This window comes from Abramis brama, assembly GCF_963993115.1.
Source record: "Abramis brama genome assembly, chromosome: 2".
Lineage (NCBI taxonomy): Eukaryota > Metazoa > Chordata > Actinopteri > Cypriniformes > Leuciscidae > Abramis > Abramis brama.
Genome location: NC_139964.1, coordinates 50,186,946 through 50,210,916, shown reverse-complemented (window position 1 = coordinate 50,210,916; position 23,971 = coordinate 50,186,946). Strand labels below are relative to the sequence as shown.

The following is a 23,971-nucleotide window of genomic DNA, read 5'->3' as shown; positions in this document are numbered from 1 at the left end:
TGATCTTCACTGAATAACATTAGTAACTTTACATTTGAATCAATGTATATTTAATTCATACAGTGAAGACTATGCAATGTTTTGTTTTGTTTTTTAACTATTGGAAGAGTATACTACTGGTGTTCAGAGTTTGCTCTTTGAACTTTGGCCTTGCGTTTGTGTATCTATTGGCAGGGTGTCTGTGACGGCATCTAACTGTGTATTGGAGATTATTGACTATCTACAGCATGCAGAGCAAAGAGAAAGAGACCGTGTAATGGGTTGTCTGAGGTCTATATATGATACATGGATTTGAGTAGTTTTAGAATTTTTTTTTTTATTGTTTTATCTGCTTATAAAACACATTATTCTATATTATGAAGTCTCTTTTGAAAGCAAAGTTGGCAAGCACTTGACTACGTGGTTATAAAGCTTTGGATTTGAAACACATTTTGAGAGGTCTATATAATACACCTGCTTTATGCAAGTTATGTGATTATTGGATTGGTCTTTTTGGCATCTAAATGTGTACATAAATTGCATAAAAATCTGTATTAAAACATTAGTATTTGAGATTTGCTGATTACTCTTGAAATAGAGAATAATATAAACACTATAACAATTGAATATATTTAATTATTTTAAAGGATTTTCAAACACGTTGACAGCATTATTTTACTACTTTTATTCCCAGAACCTGTCAATTAATCCTGTACATTTCTTTCTCGAGTCTGTTCTTTCTCATGAGAGAAATGAGACAATCTGTTATTTAGTATGTGCAAAACATATTTTGGGAAAAGCCTATTTCTGCTCAAAAATTATTCCAGGAAATTATGATTCAAACATCAGACATACAATATCACACTACCACCAGTAATGGAGTCCATTACAGATTTACAGATTAATACAAAAAAATGTAGGTAGTTTTGTCAGAGAATTTCAGGAAGCTATGTTTTAATACGTTTGAATACTGTTTTTGGTGAACAGATCCACATCAGGATTCACAATATTGTATAAGTATGATTTTAAGTAATGGACATTAGATGGTTTATTTTCATATCTTGTGTAATGTAACTGAAAGTACTATTGCCTAATTGTAGATCATTCTTGATTGCGTTTACACTGTTTGTCCACTATTTCAAATCTTAGAACATTTTAACACTTCCAGCAGTGCTTTCAGGATGTTACACCATGTTTATCTCACAAGTAAATGGAGTCTGTGAGAACATTTGTTCTTCATTGCATAAAACATTCTTGGTTGGGGGAAGTGATGCCACAATGACTGCTCTTTATGGCCTATATTGTTCATTTTTAAATGTAGTGAAAGACTAGTAAATCAATTAATCCATAAATGATAAAAAGTGTTATATGCAATTAAAAAAAAGTAAAAAAACTGCCACACTTGTGCTTAAAGGAATAGTTCACTTTAAAATGAAAATTCTGTCATCATATACTCACCATCATGTTGTTTCAAACCTGTATGAATTTATTTCTTCTGCTGAACACAAAGGAAGATATTTAGAAGAATGTCAGTAACCAGACAGTTTCTGGGTCCCATTGACTTCCATAGTAGGAAAAAAATATACTATGGAAGTCAATGGGACCCAGAAACTGTCTGGTTACTGACATTCTTCTAAATATCTTCCTTTCTGTTCAGCAGAAGAAATAAATTCATACAGGTTTGAAACAACATGAGGGTGAGTATATGATGACAGAATTTTAATTTTAAAGTGAACTACTCCTTTAACCTCAGCTAGTCAGTTTCTCATACACACCCTGAGTTTTGGGAGCTTGATGTTGCACTTGATCTGACATATGTCCATACAGTATTTTTATGATAAAATCTGCCCAATTTGGCCTTGTATGTTTTTTTGTTTTGTTTTTTCTGGTTGATAATACCAAAAAATTAATTTACCTGAAAAAGGCGAACATTTGGGTTACAGTAAAGCACTTGGTGTGGAAGTCAAGTCACATTTATTTATATAGTGTTTTTTACAATACAGAATGTTTCAAAGCAGCTTTACAGAGAAAATAATGCAACAAAGTTTGTTTTCAGAAGAAAATAGCGTCACAGTCCAGCTTAAGTAAGTTCAGTGATGTTTCATTTTTGTTGTAAAAAAGTTATTAATTTAGTTAATTTATATTTATAGCCGCTCTGGAGAAAACCGTGATGTCATCGTCCAGCTCAGTTCAGTTCTCATATAATGGTTTCAATGCAGGCAGATCAATATTATTGTTGAATATTAAATTATATGTTAAATTTAATGTCCTCAACTAAGCAAGCCAAGCCAATGGCAACAAAGGCAAAATCAGGTGGCAGAATGGAGAAAAAAACCTTGGGAGAACCCAGGCTCAGTCGGGGGGCCATGAACGAACAGTGTATGATTATGATCCAGGCAGCACTATAGGTCAGAAGTCAGATTGGATTGGAACAATCAGAATATTATCCAGTTCCTTTGGCTGAAGATCGGAGTCATCACGCTGGTATGTTTCAATTCACAAAACATGCAGTATGCAATGCATGTTAATGATTTTGACTTTTTAATATGACATTGTTATTATTATTATTATTTTTTGTAAAGTTGTATCCAATTTTACAACTTTGTTGCCATAATAAAGTAATACCTAAAACTACAAGAACAACTTTACAGCTTAGCATGAAATGAAAATTCACTATCTTTTTTTTAAACGCATGTTAATCCGTGCATACATTTCTTTTCTTTTTTTAAAGAACAGACCTTATAGAATATATAACTTTCCACGCCATTGAGATTTTCCGTCATTTTCGACACAGTGCTTTTTTTAGCTTGGTCTCTGGTGACATATGCCAGACTTCTTCGATCATTAAGTTCATTTAAACTAGGGATGCAGCGATCATGATTTTTCATTGCCGATTTAAAAAAAAAAAATCTTACAAGCAAATTTGTCGTTTCTGATACTGTTTTTTATTTTTTTTTATTTTTCTTTGAATAGGCAAATGCAATTGCCAAACTGGCCTTAAATAAAAACAATTATATATCTGTAGCAAATTGAAATCAGAGGCAACCACTGCGTTTTAATCACAATCCAAACCAAGATGCTAAATTTCAAGATATAAAGCAAAAGTAGAATGGTCTGACTTTAGCTTTGTGAACAGCTTTTTAGCTTTTTGAGACAGTCGGTTCCCTCCAGAGATACATTCATATAAACACCCACCGCCAATTCAATATTTATATTTTTCTTCCAACATTTCTAGCATTGCGAACAGTGAGCTTGCTGTGACCGGTACAGGATTTTCTGTGCTCTCCTCTCCTCTTTGCGTCCGTCTTCAGCGTGTCCTGTCTCTGGCCTGTGTTAATGCCATTTTTACAGACTTTGAAATATTTCCACACAAATGACACTTTGGTAAATGATTGCAATGCAGTTTTTGTGCAAGTCAGAAACAGAGATCGGCTAAAATAAAAAACGATCAATGCCCCTGCAAGTTGCCTCCACTTTTGAGTGCAACACCCACATCTAAAAGTCCAGTCAACAACTGACGAATAGCACCAAGTCCCCGTCCTGCATATTTTTTCATGATAATCCATTATCTGATTGAGTGGACACCAGAACTCATTCGTAAATGTGGCATTAGGGCCTCCTGAAGTCCCAATTTGAAGATAGCCATAGTGTAGAGTATGTTCTGCAGCTCGCTCTCTCTCTCTCTCTCTCTCTCTCTGGTTGCTAGTGCTAATTTTCACACCTCCTGCTGTGATACGCCCTCTCATCTCTTCCTCTGCCCTCTGCCAACACCACAAATAGCTTCAGCTCCTGGCATCAACTACATTCCATTAAGCCCAAAACATTCCACAATGTTTCTTCTCTGGATCATGCACACTAATATTTAGGGCAGTGTGCTTGTCATGTGTATTTCAATGAAGAAAAAAAAAGAACAATAACAAAAGGCAAAACAAATTAGCCATCCTTAACCATGTGCTTATTCTGCATTTATTTTCCTCTTGAATTGTAGAGGGATGATTGTGTTTCTGTGTTTGTTTTGGCAACCATTATGTCACATTGACACCAACTAGTAGCAACACATTTATTGCTTGTGTGCTTATTGCTTCTGTCATGTGACCCTCTGTTGTGTAGCAACCAGTAACCGTGGTCACCTGTCACAAAGCTGTGCCAAATCTAAATCTATTAGATCTATTGAAAACAGAGCTGATAATATTCTTTTTGTTTATTGCCATTGAAAGAACAGTGTGTTTGTATGATCCCCACTGAATTTCGGATGAAATCTATTGCTTTCCTTGAAAGTGTTGAGTCATGGGTGTTGAATATGATAAACCACCAGGTCAGAGTCCATCAAAAGTGTTAGGACAATAAAATCCAAATAAATTTAATGATGAAGACAAAGGTATGGAATTATCCTACTGCTTAGGTGTTGCTTAAGTCTTAAAACAGCTAAATCGACAAACAATATTTATTTTGAAGATATTTTTATGGAGAAATGGGACATACATTAACCTTAATATAAATATAAAATAAACATATATAGGTTATAATAACTACAAATACTTATTATTATTATTATTATTATTATTATATATAATAATTTTATGATTAATCTAATCTGTTATAATCTAATCTTAAATAATATATATATATAAATATATATATATATATATATATATATATATATATATATAAATATATATATATATATATATATATATATATAAATATAAATATAAATATAAATATAAATATAAATAAATATATATATATATATATATATATATATATATATATATATATATATATATATATATATATATATATATATATATACATATATATATATATATATATATATATATATATATATATATATATATATATATATGTATATATATATATATATATATATATATATGTCATTTGTACATTGGATCTCAAACTGGATTTTTTTTTAAATACTGAAGACATTTCTTTTGTTTTAATTACGATCTGATCAATATAATTAATATACTGAATGTTCAGACTTGACCAGAGAATATACTTTGTCAAAAGTTTGAGATCGACTGTTATAGAGGATTGAAAGCAGTAGTTTTCCATTATTCTGTTTTTCAATTTGCACAAACTGCTGAAATAGTTTTGTGGACATTTGCAGATGCACCTTGTCCAATTTATGTAAAAAAATATATATATCAGCAGACACAAATGTCTGTACTTCATTGGACATTGAATAACCAAAAACACACTGCTGAAGCATAAAGAGAAAAGACCAGAATCCAGTTGAACATAGGCTACATTTTACTTGCAAAACATCCAAATCAAGCTCCAGCTGAGGATGGCTTGATACACACTGTTAATAAAACAGGGTTATTCTTGTTATTTAAAGGGTGAAAAACACAACTCAAAATGGTAAAAAGTAGGGTATCATCATAAAAAGTCTCATCACTCTCATGTTTGTTCAAAGTATAAACCGCATGCATTTCCATTGTTCAGGGAAGGCATGTTATGTGATTATCTTTTAAAATCATGGAAACTTTTCAAATGTGCATTTCATTAAGATAGATAATAAATAACAATGGTTGAACTCTGATGAGCTGCTCAGTGTCATTTGTACACGCCTACCCCTGCATTATTCAAATTTCCTACAACTTCCTGTTTCAGCTCACACAGGAAATGAGCTGTACACACTATTTGAAGCATCAACATTTTTTTTTTCTTTTGTGATGGGAAGTGATGCTACTGCCAGCAAAGTTGTGTGTGTGTGTGTGTTGAAATGTCAATTATTAGTTGTAAACTTGATTCCATTTCAGTGAATATATTATATTTTAAATATATTTTAAATATATTAAATATATTAAGTGTGCATTTAATTGATTAAAAATAACAGTAAAGACTTTTGTATTGTTACAAAACATTTGCATTTCAAATAAACACTGTTCTTTTGAGCTTTCTATTCAAAGAATGAAAAAAAAAGTAACAGTTTCCATAAAAATATTAAGCAGGACAACTGTTTCAACAAAATGTTTCTTGAGCAGCAAATCAGCACATCGTCACCTTCCTAAAATAAGTCATTTGATCATCATTTTAGGAAGGTGGTGATATTAGAATGATATCTTAAGGATCATGTGACATAGAAGACTGGAGTAATAGATCTAAATGATCATTCAGCTTTGCAATCACAGGGATGTTACATTTTAAAATATATTTAAATAATAATAAAGTTATTTTAAATGAAAATATTTTTCATAAATGCAGCCTTGGTGAGCATAAGTGACTTTACTTTACCCAACCTTAATCTTTTAACATACAAGAGGTCGTTGTTTAAAAAAAAAATACAGGGATACTCCAGCAACAAAACTATAGCGTTACTAAAACTATATGTCTGGGTTCACAGCAACATCCAGAGGCGCAAACAACTCTGTGAATTTCACTATATTCTCCAGAACGTGTCAATGAGCTCTCCGTTGATTGGCTTGCGCGACAACGCGTCATGCTAATTTCCCGCTCGAGTTGAAATTTTTCAACTTGCGCAGAAGAGTTGTTTGAGTCGAATATCCCGTGTCCGTGGCAATTGCGCCCAATTTACGCAAATTTGCGTCTATTAGCATCTTTGTGTAAATTCGCTTTTGGTGCGCACACACCGTAAGACACTGTTTGTTTGTTCACTTCATTTTACTGCAGATTTGTTTTTAAACAAGACACTGTTCGGTGCAGGCTTTTCAGAAAGACTGAAAATAAAAGACGATGCAGTGCCGCCTATATTGGATCTGACAGTCATGTCGCAACACACAAGTATGAGTAACAGTGTTTTTACCATGTGTCACATGTATCTTTGTCTGATACAGATCGTTTGATATGTACTGAGTATTTATACTGTAGCGCCGCAGTAAAACTGTGAATGGTTGTGATTTGCTGTTCTTTTAATGCGGAGGATTCCCAGATACGGAACGTAGCACGTAGAGAACGATGCTTTTGCTATTGTTTTGATCTAAGCCATTCGCTGTAATCATAAAAAAAACTTAAGTGAGCGAGATCTTCTGTTTTGTTATCAATAAATCAATAAGACATTACAACATGTTTAAATTGATTTAAAACATGACACTGTAAATGTATGCATTTAAAACTTTATCGTAAAGGATGAACGATGAATAGCATAAGTACAAAAGTGCGATAATTCATCATTTTGTTTGCATGAAACACCGTAAGTTATCATTTGTCAACTATAACTGTGATAACTTAAACTTTATTTGCCACAACCTAGACTTATAAAGCATATGTAATATGCATAAATGTTTCACAGTTGTTTCAACTATGTAACGAGATCATTTTGAACACAGGAAGTTTTCAAAAACAGTTCCACACGTGTAATGGCAGGGACGTTGAAAATTACTTTAATAAGCAAAACTGTTACCCAATCGTAGCAGTGTGTGTTTACTTCCAAGTCTTAAATATGGCACTCCTATCAAAATGGATGTTACAAAAGGTCCAAAACAGGATAGAAAATAGCCTATTACTTCTAAGAATGGTTTTGGTTATGTTAAAACCTGAACAACATTAAATGTGGACCTCAGAGTACATTGTAAAATAAAACTTTAACTACATGCTTTCATATGAACAAATAGTCAATAGCTCCACAGATTAAAGTTGTTAGCTGTATATGTTTAATTCACTGTAAAGAACCAATTCATAAGAGTCATTTGTTCAGGATTCAGACTACATTGGTTGCACTCTGTTTTTAAGTCTTATCGTACGAGAACAGTTTACGAATTATTAAATGTTGGTATTGTTAAAGTAATGAAATATTCTGAATAATAACCGTTTCTTAGTTCCCAACCATAAAAGAGTGGCATTACAAACAGCCAAGTGCCTTTCATACAAAAAACTGAAGAAATAAGCTCACTTGAAACTCTTACACTGTAGTTCCTGTTTCAGCATAGACGACATGTATGTACCCACAGGTTAAAAATGAGTGCATTTGATAGTTGATCATCTGATGTTCATGCAAATCCATTTTTGCTGTGCAGTGATTCAGTGAATCTTTACTCACTCTCGGTGCCAGTGCACAGTGTTTCTGTTTTACCTTCAGGAAATATGTTCAGGGTACAACATTATGCCTTAGAGAAAGTCAAACACACTTGATTGTGTTTTGTTGACATTTCTTGACAGGATCATGCAATGTTTTGCTGCTTTCAACACCCGTCAGCTGCCATTTGAAAACATAGCAGGCTGATGAAATTTTGGATATCCGGTATCAGATCTACCCAGTGTATTTTTACACACTCACTCAGTGATGGTTGTCTGAGCGACTTGAATTCTGTGTAGTCCAGAATTTAGATTAAGATGACTGCCAAAAAGGTTAATAATGTGAACATGTTTTACCAGTATGATAATGTCCAGACAGAGTATATGAGGGCCAGGAACCTGTGACCTTTCTTTTTTTTTTTTTTGAAGTCAGTTTACATTTGATGCTCTTCCAGGTTCTCCAGGTTTGATTTACTTTGTTCATTTGCCTTTTATGGAGAACTTTGAAAGCTGTTCACAAGTTCTCTGAGGTTCTGATGCTACATAAAAGTATTGTTGGTTTGTTTCATAAGATCTTTCCTGGAATTGGTACAGAAGTGATTCATACCTCGAGTTCTCCTCTTTCTTTTGGTAATCAGTTATGAAGGCCACTGATATGTGCGTCTTTATGTCAGAGTTCCCAGCTGTTGAAAGCCTGGACAAGCCACTGACAGTGTCGAGAGAAAGGATTCCCCCACGACTCAACAGATGGTCTGTTCCACTCACCGGAACCCGCTAGAGCTCCAATTTTGGAACATTAAAAACAATTCTTAGATAAAAGAGGGGTCAGGCATTTTATTAATAAACAAGTGAGTAGATCTATAACTATTTAAAGCTGGTTATGATAGATATTTCTGCAGTTTCTCAAGATTAGCTATTGCTTTTGGCTTTAAGTTTGCTAATTGTATTTTCAAGAATGGTAATCCATGTCAATAATGTCTGTTTTCAACCCTTTACACACACAAACGCATGAGCATTTAACTTCAATTCCAATTCAAAAGCTTTTGATTAGCCTATTTAGATTTTTTTATAAATTGTTTTGATTAGGTTTGTGTCATTTTGAAGGATTCAATAAAAGAACCAACTCAAAAGACTCATTAGTTATAGGAATCAGGCTACTCGGCTTGTGTTGTTTTGAATTCACTACAAGCAATCATGAGTCATTTTGTTGTGAATCACACTACACTAGATATTATGTCTTTTTTTGCATGCAGCCTGCAAGGACAATTTAACAAAAAAGGTTTTAAATTGAATTATTTTATAGACAGACTCTGACCTTGTTTTCATACCTAAAATATGAATGTAATTTCTTTTGTCATGTGCTAAAGATTCTGCAGTGGAGAAACCTTCTAAATTTGGATATCATGATGATATTTGAAAGTGTGACACAGTGACATCTGCAGTTAAAATCTTTGGAAAAGTACTTGTATGTATTGTTTTTTTTTTTTTGGTTTTTTTTACATAACCCGTGAAACTAAGCATAGAGTAGAAAGGATTTGGGATTTTAAGTATATATATCACAATGAATCGGACAAATACATTTTTACACAGTTTTTCATTTTACATAAGGACATGTTTATCATCACTCAGTACCAAAACTTGTTCAGCTTATTCATCTCAACTCAACAGCAAAACTTCTTGGAACAATTTCATAGCTCTTTTTGTTTGCCCTGTTCACCTGCATTATTAGGTGTTTTCAGAGAAACGGTGCAATTTATTAAGTATTAGGAGAGTATAAACAAAAGTGTTGATCATTTGGTCTGCTTTGACCTGCTGCCCACTTTAGCTTCCTGTTGTTTTTAGTTTCCTGTCACCCTTTTGCCACACTTGTTGTATTTTTCATTATACTTCTCTGGTGTTTTATTATAGCTCACTTTGGAGTTTGTGTTGTTTTGTGTCAGCTCAATAACTGATGGATGTTCATTTAGCTTTTCTCCATTTTTCTCTTATGTTCATACTAAATCATAATTTTCTCTTGTATTGTAAATGCAGTATAAGTGTTTCTCAGGAGGAATGAAGTCACTCCCTGAGACTGCCAACAAACGATGCTCTGTTTGTGGTTTTTTAACATTCATGCATGTAAAACGATGACAAATGAAAAAATAAATTTCCTTTCGCTTTGTCGGACTAGTGAAATCGTCCAGGCTAAAAACGACAACAAAATCAGTTCTTAACGCTGATTTGAATAAGGGTTTTGCATCATGAGATCTGCATGATCTGAGGTTTAAAATGCTTGGTTACATAGCACTACATAATACTACATGGGCTACATAGTCATATTGTTTTGATTTGTTCAAAATGTCACCACCTTTCAGCATATCGTATACATTTTCCCCACCATCCCCAGAGAGTAGCTCTTAAGCCGTCCTGGTGGTTTGATTCTCTTGCTTTGTACTTTTCAAAAAGCATTTTTTTGTTTTCTTGCTTTTTATTTATATATATGTAGGCCTAACTCTTGTATTTTTGTAATTCAGTTTTTGCCATGAAGATAGCCACAGATGCTTACATGGCATTAAATAAAACTTTACTGATACTGTAATTTTTAAAGTACCTATTCATGTAAAAAGCATCAATCTGCATGGCATTCACATTTCTTTCTTTTCTCCTCCTCAGTTCCTCGTTTTATGTGCAGGAGAGTGGGAGACCGCTCCAGTTTCAGCCGCCCACACTGGACTTCGGCCCACAGTAAGAGTTTTATATTTCATACATTTTACCCACAAATATCAGCATACACTTGGTCCATAATAGGCTTATAAAAATGTTAGTAGCTAATGGCAATGCCAGGAAAATACATACCATAATATATTAAATGGATATTTTTTTATTTAGAAGAAGTTACATGAAGTTACAACATTTTTTTTTTTTTTTGTCTTTGATGTAAAATTTAAGTGTTTCTCAAACAAGTAAACATTCCCCTACGATGAAAATTAGCTGTGCAACACTGTAGTTTTTTTTTTTTTATTAGGAAAAACTTTGTTTAAATGTGAGAGGCTTTTTTGTCAGTACTGGTGTGGACATCCAACGCTTGCGCATAGAAAAGATGAATTTTATTGTAATTTTAAACCATTCAAGTGCAAGAAGACCCACGCTGTTTTCTGTGAGGCGCACACAACGTGCGCACGGAAAGCTGCCTGCGTCCTTTTGCTCTTGAACGGACAAATGTAGACAAAAATGTCAAAATATTCTAATAAACACAGTCGGCTGTATCTTAAGTGAATGTAAACAGTTGACAAAGAAAACGCATGATAATATACAGTGAGGAAAATAAGTATTTGAACACCCTGCTATTTTGCAAGTTCTCCCACTTGGAAATCATGGAGGGGTCTGAAATTGTCATCGTAGGTGCATGTCCACTGTGAGAGACATAATCTAAAAAAATAAATCCAGAAATCACAATATATGATTTTTTAACTATTTATTTGTATGATACAGCTGCAAATAAGTATTTGAACACCTGTCTATCAGCTAGAATTCTGACCCTCAAAGACCTGTTAGTCTGCCTTTAAAATGTCCACGTCCACTCCATTTATTATCCTAAATTAGATGCACCTGTTTGAGGTCGTTAGCTGCATAAAGACACCTGTCCACCCCATACAATCAGTAAGAATCCAACTACTAACATGGCCAAGACCAAAGAGCTGTCCAAAGACACTAGAGACAAAATTGTACACCTCCACAAGGCTAGAAAGGGCTACGGGGAAATTGCCAAGCAGCTTGGTGAAAAAAGGTCCACTGTTGGAGCAATCATTAGAAAATGGAAGAAGCTAAACATGACTGTCAATCTCCCTCGGACTGGGGCTCAATGCAAGATCTCACCTCGTGGGGTCTCAATGATCCTAAGAAAGGTGAGAAATCAGCCCAGAACTACACGGGAGGAGCTGGTCAATGACCTGAAAAGAGCTGGGACCACCGTTTCCAAGGTTACTGTTGGTAATACACTAAGACGTCATGGTTTGAAATCATGCATGGCACGGAAGGTTCCCCTGCTTAAACCAGCACATGTCAGGGCCCGTCTTAAGTTTGCCAATGACCATTTGGATGATCCAGAGGAGTCATGGGAGAAAGTCATGTGGTCAGATGAGACCAAAATAGAACTTTTTGGTCATAATTCCACTAAACGTGTTTGGAGGAAGAAGAATGATGAGTACCATCCCAAGAACACCATCCCTACTGTGAAGCATGGGGGTGGTAGCATCATGCTTTGGTGGTGTTTTTCTGCACATGGGACAGGGCGACTGCACTGTATTAAGGAGAGGATGACCGGGGCCATGTATTGCGAGATTTTGGGGAACAACCTTCCCTCAGTTAGAGCATTGAAGATGGGTCGAGGCTGGGTCTTCCAACATGACAATGACCCGAAGCACACAGCCAGGATAACCAAGGAGTGGCTCTGTAAGAAGCATATCAAGGTTCTGGCGTGGCCTAGCCAGTCTCCAGACCTAAACCCAATAGAGAATCTTTGGAGGGAGCTCAAACTCCGTGTTTCTCAGCGACAGCCCAGAAACCTGACTGATCTAGAGAAGATCTGTGTGGAGGAGTGGGCCAAAATCCCTCCTGCAGTGTGTGCAAACCTGGTGAAAAACTACAGGAAACGTTTGACCTCTGTAATTGTAAACAAAGGCTACTGTACCAAATATTAACATTGATTTTCTCAGGTGTTCAAATACTTATTTGCAGCTGTATCATACAAATAAATAGTTAAAAAATCATACATTGTGATTTCTGGATTTTTTTTTTTTTGATTATGTCTCTCACAGTGGACATGCACCTACGATGACAATTTCAGACCCCTCCATGATTTCTAAGTGGGAGGACTTGCAAAATAGCAGGGTGTTCAAATACTTATTTTCCTCACTGTATTTGATCAGCTAAGTGGCAGCACCAGAGAAAATTCATTTTCTTGTTTGAAAAACTTTTGCAACTATATTTGTAATGTAGGCCTATATTTTATTTATAAAGTGCAGTATTATTTTACATTTGATTACAGTTTCTGTACCTGAATACCTGAAAATCTTAAAACACTGTTTATTTCAATCAAATCTTTGTTCAGTTGTATTTATTTGTGAGATTTGCTTATTTTATTTTATTTATTTTTTATTTATTTTTTTATGAGTGTTTACTTATATTTTAATAATGCTTGAAATTTATATTAGTTAGGCTTAGGGTTGGGAATCGAAAATCGGTTCCAATTCTGAAAACGAATACTTGAGGTCAGGAATTGGATACTTGTTATAAAATTGAATTCCTTTGTGTGAAGTTTAATATGACCATTCAAGCGCAAGATGACTCGTGCTGTTTTCTGTGCTGCGCACAGATCCAAAGTACTCACAGAAAAGGGGATTTTAATGAGATTTTAAGCCATTCACGCACAAGAACAGACTTCTGTTCTGCGCACTAGGGCTGGTCCGAATACCATTTTTTGAGCTTCGAAGCTTCGGTAGTAATTAATACCAAATATTCGAAGCTTCGGAGGGAGGGGGTTGAACAAATTCTTCTCACTAATAAAGGCAGGAATCTCTGAGTCTGTCTGTCTGTCTGTCTGTTTGCATTTTGATTATGTCGAGAACCGTTCATCCAATCGACTTCACATGTGGCGGGTGTGTTGCTGCGGACCCAAGGGAGTGCAGTGCAGTGTCGCATTTGGTGCAATATGGACACGCGACACGTTCAGAATTAATAAGCGTTTAATGAACTACAGAACAGCGCAAGACGGAAGTGGCGCGCCTCACGCGGCAGGGCTTATATGCTCGAGAACGGACACTTCACTAGTGATACAAAACTCACAGGTCTGTTAAGAGCAATACTTTTAATAAAGGTAGCCTAACATTTTTTCTGACAAACAAATCAATCCCAAATCAGAAATTAGCAGCACAGTAGTTACTGACACAGTAAAGTGTAGGCTATTTAAATAAAAGAAGAACGAAAAATAAATGAACGAACTGTAATAAAGAACACGGTAGGCTACTTTTAATAACAGCATCACACATTTCAATTAACGAACAGTTTAAATAAAATTTAATGAATTCCCTTTTAAAGAATAAAACAAACTGTAATAGGTTAAATAGAACAAGGTAACGTTAGGCTGGCTAGCGGAATTAGCGCAGCTCACGTTTCAATAAACGTGACGTCCCAACATCTCAAGTTTGAGTTTTAACAAGCTCATATATTTCACAGTAGTAATAACGGGTAAAAAATACATTTTATTTCTCTTATTCTATTTTCTGCAATGTCAAAGCAACTCCATTTAACCCAAAATACAAGCTCAGACATGCGCTTCTGTCCATACAAGCTCATGCAGGTGTGCGCCCTAGACAGAGAATACTCCAGTTGCAGGGAACACTTTAGTTGGCTAAGAAGAAGCAAATATATTTAAGTATAACGAGGTTGGGTTCCTTCAACTGCCCATCCTGTTAAAAATGGCTATTTATCCAGACTTGGCTCGCTGTAAAAGGCATGTTTTGGGTTAAATATAACTTAACAGCTTAGTTAACATAGAATACAAAGATTTACAAAAAAATATTAATCTGTATGTTTATTATGATGTGTAGAAATATTGTCTGTAACTAAGAATTTTCAAATTGGTTATACTTTCAAAACCATGTGACATTCACATATTTTGTAGCGGTTGCCTTCTAGACTTCCATTGCAAGTCCATTGCTATAAACGCATATAGTTTTATATTTAAAAATTAAGGGTTGAAAGTTATTTTATTTGTTAATAGTCAACTTGCCACAAATGCTGTCCATAAAGTCAAAATGGTATTTTAAAGTCTGCTCTATTTTAAAGCTGAACTTGGCTTGTGGCTGAACTCTGCAGACAGGATGACCAAATATGGCTGGAAATTCTTTTCTTCTGATGGAAGAACAGTGGCAGAGTTTGGAGTCTACTGCAGTGATTTAATTTTGATCTTAAGAAATAACTACAGTTGTAAAGTTGTAGATGTTCCAATGCTGATAGTCCCATTTGTTGGAAGCATTACTGGAGGTTGTAAAATTTTCTTGGTGTGATTTAGATCTGCAACAACTAATAGATAAAATTGATAATTATTAATGAAAATGCTTCTTTACACTGAATACTAAAAATACAAATTTTAGTTTTTACCTTAAATTACACAGACACAGACAGACAGACACACACAAAATCTAAAGGTGTTGGTCATGGCACATATATAAAGAAGGAAAAATGAACGTGCAACTTTTCCCCAAATGCAAAGAATTTGAACATTTTATGACCTTTCAAGGTGTCTCATTTTGCCAGGACATATCTAACATTTTACTATTATATTTTTATAATCTGAACATTTTAGTTTTTAATGAAGAAATGACTCATCCTAACAAGAAGTGTGTATTGTTGTTGTTTAACTTGAAATACTTAGAACATGTGCATACATGTCAATCATAAGTAGAGCAACAGAGAAAGGAGTGCACAACCAATATAACATGAGACGTCAGATTTATGGTTTATATGAACTATAATTGAAATCCTGTGTGTAACACAAGTAATAATATAATATATAATCAGTAACAGGTGTGAACTGTTAAATTTCATATATCATACTCTTCCTCTTTCCACCTCTTAGCTAGTTTCATGTTCTTTTAATAGTATTTATTAATATTATAGTAATTTTATATTGATTAATCAATTGTCAAAATGCAGCCTAAGGTACGATAAACACTTTTGATTTTGGGGAATCTTAACTGGGTCTTTAAACAGTATTAGGGCCAAAAATACGATGTCTTCATTATTTATGAACACCTAACAGCTTTATATGTTTTGTAGGGCTGTAAATCTTTGTTGACAGTGGATCCATTTGATTCATGATTCTTTGGCATTGCAAACATTGTAAATGCGAGTGACTAGAGATGGAAAGGTTATTAAAAAAATAATAATAATAATATTCAGTATTTAATTAGTAACCTAATCCAAACATTACAGCCGGTAAATAGTTATCCTCAGGGGTTCCTGAAGGTCAATATATAGCCTAATGAAATGATTGGATGACTGGATGGATTGTGGTCTTCTGTATACAAAAACAAAAGTGTGTTCTCATCGTTCATTGTTTTATCTTTTCACATGTTATATTATAAAAAGTTTGTCAAATATTATATATAATATATAAATACTATATTTATATAACTTATTGCCCCATAAAAATGTAATGTGAATATTATAAAACATTTCCACGGCAATAAAGCCTAAAGTTGGCCACTGTTGCCAAACCAAATCATTATTATCTTTTGGTCTTAAATATCCAATTGATTTTTGTACAGATATTTTGACACCAGCTACTCTAGATACACAGAGGTGTATTGCATAATAATGTTTCTTTGCACATGTATGCACAGGTAGGTCTACACCTTTTTCCCTATACTTGTTCCTGCAATGATGCAACACCAACTACTGCATAACGTTTCAGAGAGAGAGAGAGAGAGAGTGAAACATGCCCTTGTTTCGCCTGGCTGCTAATTTCAATAGTGCTTCTGCACCACCATCTACATCTTATTATCTACCTTAAACACACTCACACACACCCCATCACTACCTCATACTCCCATCACTGCTTCCATTAGGACACACATAGAGAGACAACAGCTTAGACTTGGAGTGGCATTTCTCAGGCATTGTTACATAATTATAAGTTATATTGGTTTTCAATTTTGGTAACCTGTTGCAAACTATTACCCAATTCTTCTTTTTTATGACTGATAACCAATATGCACATCCATTTTTTTTTAGGCAGCGGCTATTTGCATAAGTGCAAATAGCCGCAATAGATGCTATTTACACTAAGTTAAAATAGCATATTTCCTTTGCGATAGATGCTATTTACACTGTGCTAATAGCAATAGCTTCTATTTACACCATGTAAAAATATCAGTATTCTCTTTGCAACAAGTGTAAATAGTAGTTAGATACTATTTGCACCTCAGCATTTTAGTACATTATAAAACAAAATGCAATAATAAAATATTGAGTCTAAATAATTATATTTATTAAATAAATGCCACCTTATTAGGACAATAAGGCCTACACCTAACCCTACTGATAAAAAAAAAAAAATGCCTTTCCAATCTGATATGCGATGGAAAAAGGGAGCAGAACGAGTTTGGCAAAATGCGGATTCATTTAGGGTTTCCTGAAGGTCAATATATAGCCTAATGAAATGATTGGATGACTGGATGGATTGTGGTCTTCTGTATACAAAAAAACCAAAAACAACTTTTACGTATTTCTACTCTTCATTTTTTTTGTCATGGTGAAATGTGTCCATCCATACTGCTAACATATTTCCCTGTGTTAGCTTATCCATGTTGTGTGCATGAGATAGACATGAGATAGATTAGAGAAGCAGCAATTAAACTTTACTGGTTCGGTTAATGATTTTGGCCATCCTGAACTTCTTTCTTTCTTTCTTTCTTTCTTTCTTTCTTTCTTTCTTTCTTTCTTTCTTTCTTTCTTTCTTTCTTTCTTTCTTTCTTTCTTTCTTTCTTTCTTTCTTTCTTTCTTTGAGATTTTAATTGAGATTTAACTGTCTAATATTTTTCATCTTTGTTTTTGACTAATTGCATATTTCTTACTTGATAATGTTTCTTATTTTAAAAGTTGAGTAATTGTCTATACAGCTGTTGGATGCTATTCTATACAGAAATGGCAAATGGTGCAGTTTATCAAGAGTCCCGATAATAAAGAACCGATAACGGATTAGGTTGACAAGTTAGTTATCTTGTCTGTGCATTGGCAGTTTTGGTAGCCTAACTATAGATGTAGTGTACCTAGTCAGACACATATGAACACATAAGATTCAATGCTGGTCTGATAGGATCTGGAGTCATTTTTTTTATTGGCCGACGTGTTTCACATGCTGTTATTCACACACCTCTTTTGAAGCTGGCCTTTGACCACAGGAACATCATAACATAAAGAGCTGAGCTGCTAAGCTTTCTGTGGTTAGAATCAGCTTTGAAAGGTCAACTCAAGTCTTTTAATAGATGTGTGTGGCTTTGAATGACATTTACTTTCATCTTTGCTCAAGTGTTGTAATACTGAACCGTTTTCATTGTGATGCTTTAGGGAAGCGTGCACTGTTAGAGTCAGCCGTTTCTGTCTGAAGACATAAATAAATGATCTCCTTTTGAACAAAGTTATGCTTTCACGGCAAGAATGTTCATATAAGCATAACAGTCCCTGACATATCGGTCATTTAGACCAGCTTTTTAGTTCCATAATGGTTGTGTTCTTCACAGTGACATGAATGTGATTTGGGAGTCTGTAATGCAGTATTTGGCTCTTTAACATGTGGATCTGTCATTCTGCAGGCCGGTGGGGCTGCCAAGAGCTGAAACCGTAAATATCCGAAATCCCAGCCCAGAGCTCCCAGTCTCTCTGCTCTCTGTGTTTACATCCAGCAGACATTTTCACATGCCTTCCTTCCACAGAAGGGTAAGTATGCACTCCATTTCACATTTGCTCTGCTCTCCCTCTCCCTCTTCCTCTAACATAAATTGTCCCATATAAATGTAATCCAGTGTTTCTTGTCATTCAGTTTCTTGTAGATTGTATTTTCTTTTGTGTTACAGGTAATTCCACCCGGAGGGAGCGCGCTTTTTAAAATAATTTTCCTCCCCACAGTGGAGGGCAACGAAGAAATCTCTTTATTTATTAACACATCAACCCATGGGGTGATATCATACCAGGCAAGTTGTATAGATCTAGCATTACACGGTCACTTTTACGCACTTTTTAGAGGTTTCATATACACATCACATTTTACTAAGGCGCACATATGGGAAATGTTCATATTTTAAATAGATTTATTTAGCTTGGCAGCAGTGCAAATGTAGCCTTTTGCATAAAATGACAGTTGTAAATGGTATTCCCACAGTTAGTGATCACTGATCACTTAAGAATGTTTTTTTTTTTTTTTTTTTTTAACCAAAGTGCACATTTCAGGGTTGGGTGAAAATCACATGACAGACCAAAGCTGCACCTGGGACAATTTGTGTGCAGTTAGCTTTTTTGTCTGCCTTACACTTAACATATTCTTTCAAATGTTTAAGATATGTTTGTCGAATTTAACTGAATCAAGGTCACACTGTATCATTCTGGAAATGTAGGGCAGTTATTAGTTACATACATAGTGATAAGCAACAAGCTTTATGTTACAGATTCCTTTGAAATAACCAGAATAGTATGATACTGTATGACTGTCATCAAACAAATTCATCATAATCACCAAAGCAATCTGCACTGGCATATACAATAGTATTCAGGTCATGTAACGTGCATTGCAACTGTCTTCTGTAGTCGTGTTTTCATTATGAATACATTTCTGGTGATCTTTATATGAACAAAACTCTATTGAAATGCAGCTTACACTACTAGTCAAAAGTTTGGAAACACCTACTAAATCTTTATTATACTACCGTTCAAAAGTTTAGGGTTGGTAGGATTTTTTTAAATGGTTTTGAAAGAAGTCTCTTATGCTCATTAAGGCTGCATTTATTTAATCAAAAGTACAGTAAAAAAAATAATAATTTTGTAAAATATAAAAATTTAAAATAAAGGTTTCCTATTTTCTATATATTTTAAAATGTAATTTATTCCTGTGTTGGCAAAACTGAATATTTAACATCCATTACTCCAGTCTTATTAATATTTTTGTAGAAACAGTGATATATATTTTTAGGGTAGAAAGTTCAAAAGAACAGCATTTTAAAATAGAAATCTTTTGCAGTATTATTGTAGGGTGTTTTCACATCTAGTTGATTTGATTGGGAATCGATCCGCATCATAACACTCCAATTTCAAGCAAACTCTGGAATGGTTAGACTTTAGTGAGAATGCGATCCAATCCAACCACTTATTTGCTCACATAGTCCTTATATAGTTCTTAAATAGTTCTTCCCCAAAAAGACAATTTCCTGATTATTTACTCACCCCAAGGCTATCCAAGATGTTTATGATTTTCTTTCCTCAGTTGAAGAGAAATTCAGGAAAATATTCCAGAAATTTCTCATCTAATGCAAGTGAATGGTGCCCAACGTAGATCATTTTTGATGGTCCAAAATCCATAATTAGGCAGCTTCAAAGTGCTCCACAAGACCCCAGCCGTCAAATAAGTGTCTACTAGCAAAACGGTCAGTCATTTTCAGAAAAAAAAAGAAATACTGTACTTAACAACAAATGCTTGCCTGGGTCCAGCTCTGCGAAGCGCTTTCACAAGAAGATCACGCGTGATGTAGGCGGCAAGAAATGCTCTCTTGTTTACAAGAGGGAGTTTACATCCAGGATACACAAACTGATCATTTTAAACAATAAATTGAAACAAAATACCAATATACAGCAATCACCATTTGTTTTGTACCGCACTCCTCCTCCACTGTAAAGGATACTTGCATGCGTGAGCTTGCAGATGTGCTTGCATCACACGAGAGAAAAGACCCTTGGAACCCTTTGATGCTACCTAAATATGGATTTTGGACCTTCTAAAATGGTCTTTGTTGGGCACCATTCATTTGCATTAGATGGAAAAAAAATCCTGGAATGTTGTCCTCCAAATCTCAAGTTTTCTTAGGCTGAGCTTGGATGGCCTTGTGGCAAGTTAATAATCAGGAAATTTTCATTTTTCGGTGAACTATTTCTTTAACAAATTTTGGTCTGTTTTGAAATGTTGCCTTGTGAAAGTGAACTGAACCAAGAAGAAAAAGCAACATTATAGCAATGTAGCTCCTATTTTTTGGAACAAAGCAAACCAAATACAGGTTGAAAAAAAAAGAAAAAAAATAGATATATATATAAACCATTAACTCATTTTAAATTTGTCTACAAAAGTCATTTCAAGCATTTAAGCATAAAACTTTTAATTAAAGTAGTCTGTTTAAGGAACCCTCTATTTAATTTAATTAATTATTTATCTAATTATTTATTTATTCTTATATCATGTATATGCTGTTTCTTTCTCTCCTAGGTTTTTGGGGTTGGCGTCCATGGGGGATCAGTCAAGGACGTCCAAAGAAAAGATAGCATTCTGATATTTCCCCACATACAAAGCATTAATCTAACACAAACTCAGGTAAGCATCATGTATGCAGGTATACTGTTTGTTTTGTTGTGAGCTTGCACGCACAGATGTTCTTTTTTTCTTTTTACTCCCCTTTGTGCTGGATGACACATGAGGTCCAGCGACAGCTGGGTGCTTCTGTCTCCTATTACTGTCATAGCCATTAACACACACACATTCAGGTCATCATACATGGAAACCCAGGCAAACCCACATGACTAAAGTCTCTCCTGTGTTGATGTTTTTCTTATGGCCAGCACAGAAAGAAAAAATGACTGCATTAGGGGCCGTTCACACAGAACACATGTTTGCATTCCACTGTGCTTCTTTTCCATTCTTTTTGTCTGTAAACATTCGTGTTTGACCTTTGCATTCATGTCTTTTGCAGAATCTCGTGCATGGCATTCTAAACATGCAGTGCTCAAGTTAAGAAGTCTTTTTGGGACAATTATGTTGTAAGAGTTGGGTTTGGCAATTAGTATTATTTTTATTAAATACATTTATGTTTTTTTTTTTTAATATAATACTTTACCCATCTTTTATACAACAAAAGATACATTTACCCCAGAACTGCCAAAACTTGCGGAACTAACTTGTGCTCAGGAGTCTAAAATAAATCATGGTTGATTTATGTTAGACGCTTTAATAAATCACTATCAAACCTGCATCACAAGACCACTGTATGTTTCTTCTCAGTGTTGATATTTGACAGAGGTAGATGATGTAGTCTGTTTTATCTCATATAGGTGTTCTGCTGCATCTTGGCTCTCATAAACAAGCTTAAATATAGACTTGCTTCTGTTGTAGCGGTCACATTTAAATTGAGCTCTATGTATGGATGAAAACCACTGCAGTGTCTCATACTGAATATAAGTGGCTATTCCTCTTGAGATCCAGCTGACTGGTCTGGTGGGACAAAATGACTTAACATCCTTGCCTTGAAACTCTTGATACCAGGAACAAAACCTGTATCCACACACTTCTCTCGACTAATTTCAGGCTTAATGTGATCATGTGAATGGAGGCTGCCATATATATATTTATATATATAAAAAAAAGGACAAAACACACAGCAATGAAAATGATCTCAGCCTTATACAACTGCACAAATCAGATTTTCAGCTAATAAAGACTTCTATTTCAGTCTTCAGAAGACTTCAGAAGAATATGGCACACAAATCATATGTAGTTGACTACTTTTATGTTGCTTTATTAGAGCTTTGTTGTCATATTTGGAGCTTGCCTAGCCCCTAGTCACCATCTACTTTAATTATATGTAAAAAAAAGAAAGAAAGAAAAAAGAACGGCGTGAACATTCTGCATCTTCTTTTGTGATGGTCATACTGGTTTGGTATGGTATGATAGTGATTAAATAACAGCATTTAAATTTTTTGGTGCCCAAGGGCACAAAGGTTATGGGTTTGATAATGTTCACAGATGCGGTCACATACACCTCCTACATTCAAATCCCTCAAATTTAAATAATACTGAAAATCTGTTGAAAAGTCACTTGGAAAGCCACTAGGTTTAGAATGTATATTCACTACCACTATTCAGTGGTAGGCTGAGATGACTACCTGTCTCTTAAAGGGGCCCGTCTCATTGACTGATGGTCTTGAATGTATAGAATTATTCATGTTGCCTGTAGAGGTGGAGGAAGTGAAAGTTAACATCTTCAATGGAGAACACAAGAAGAATGAACAAAAAAGCTGCAATGGCCCCTGAAGATACATTCACTACCTTATTTAGAATAATGCACACTTAAGACACTTTCTTTGTTCACTATTGAAACTGCCACACAGAAATTGTGTATTGTGTAACAATGGAGTTATGTTTGTGTTTTGTAATGTATTGTAAGTTGCTACAGATGAAAGTGTTGTAAATAATGTAAATTACACATTTTTTTTAGATGATTTAATTTACCCTAAAAGGTGCTTCTGAGCTGATGAATTTGAATGTTCTTTTTCTTTTGCTCCTGCAGGAAGATGCTTCTAATATAACAATTTTAGGTCTGCTGCTTGACTGCAGTTTGCCAAAACCGTTCTACAATCAGCCCCAGGTATGAATATTACATTTACTAACCATTGGAATATTCTGTAACTCTTATTGAGATAAGGTCATTATGTGATTTTAACTGGATCTTTCAGCTTCGTATAAAGCTTAGTTCTTGACTTTACACTGTTAATATGTGAAGTAATCCCAGTTTCAGGAACTGTTTTAAGGCCTGCATTTGAATGCCATCAATGCAACAGTTTTTTTTTTATGGAGAGGTGTTCTATTTTCTGCCAAGTAAACTGACCAACCAATAAGATTTGTGCATTTGGTCGCATGCTCAGGTACTGCTGCTGTTACATAAAACTTTGAGCTCACAAACAGACTGTTTTACTAAAGGCTGGGCCACATTAAAAGATTTTTAAAATGTGAGAGACCACAAACATGACGATAAGAAATCATAGATTTAACCGTTTTGCTCCTCTAGTGTGTGGAGTGCCGCAGTGTGACCAGGATAGCACATCACACACTAGCAGATTCCATTAACAAACAACCAGAGTCCCGCCTGTGTACACGGGAAATCTCGCAAAACCTCTCGCATCAAACGTGACTTTAAAGTAAACAAACATGGCGAACGACCGACAAGAAGAAATGGCGCAATGGAGAAAAATGTTTAGATGAAGTCATGGAGACAGTATGAGCATGGACTTTATATGTTACACCGCGAGCTGGAGGTGTGTCTTCCTTCAGCTCGCTTTCTGATTGGCTATTGTTTCGTTTCACGTGATGATCTCCAAAGCGTGTGCGCGTTTGTCCTCAGGGGTTCCCCCAAACAACATCGTAAATATCGTAAATATTCAACATGTTCCTCCGTCGTTCTTCCGAGCAGATTCAGTCTCA

General features: G+C 34.8%; 1 protein-coding gene across 4 annotated transcripts in view; it reads left to right on the top strand.

Moving 5' to 3' along the window:
* Window positions 1-23,971, top strand: part of tmem131l (transmembrane 131 like) — a 57,840-nt gene that overhangs the window by 13,039 nt on the left and 20,830 nt on the right. For all 4 annotated transcript variants that reach the window (XM_084105664.1, XM_084105667.1, XM_084105665.1 and 1 more), the window contains exons 4-8: window positions 10,633-10,704; window positions 18,336-18,459; window positions 18,597-18,713; window positions 20,987-21,091; window positions 23,061-23,138. In XM_084105664.1, coding sequence (XP_083961790.1) covers window positions 10,633-10,704; window positions 18,336-18,459; window positions 18,597-18,713; window positions 20,987-21,091; window positions 23,061-23,138 — 496 coding nt within the window. The remainder of the gene's footprint in view (window positions 1-10,632; window positions 10,705-18,335; window positions 18,460-18,596; window positions 18,714-20,986; window positions 21,092-23,060; window positions 23,139-23,971) is intronic.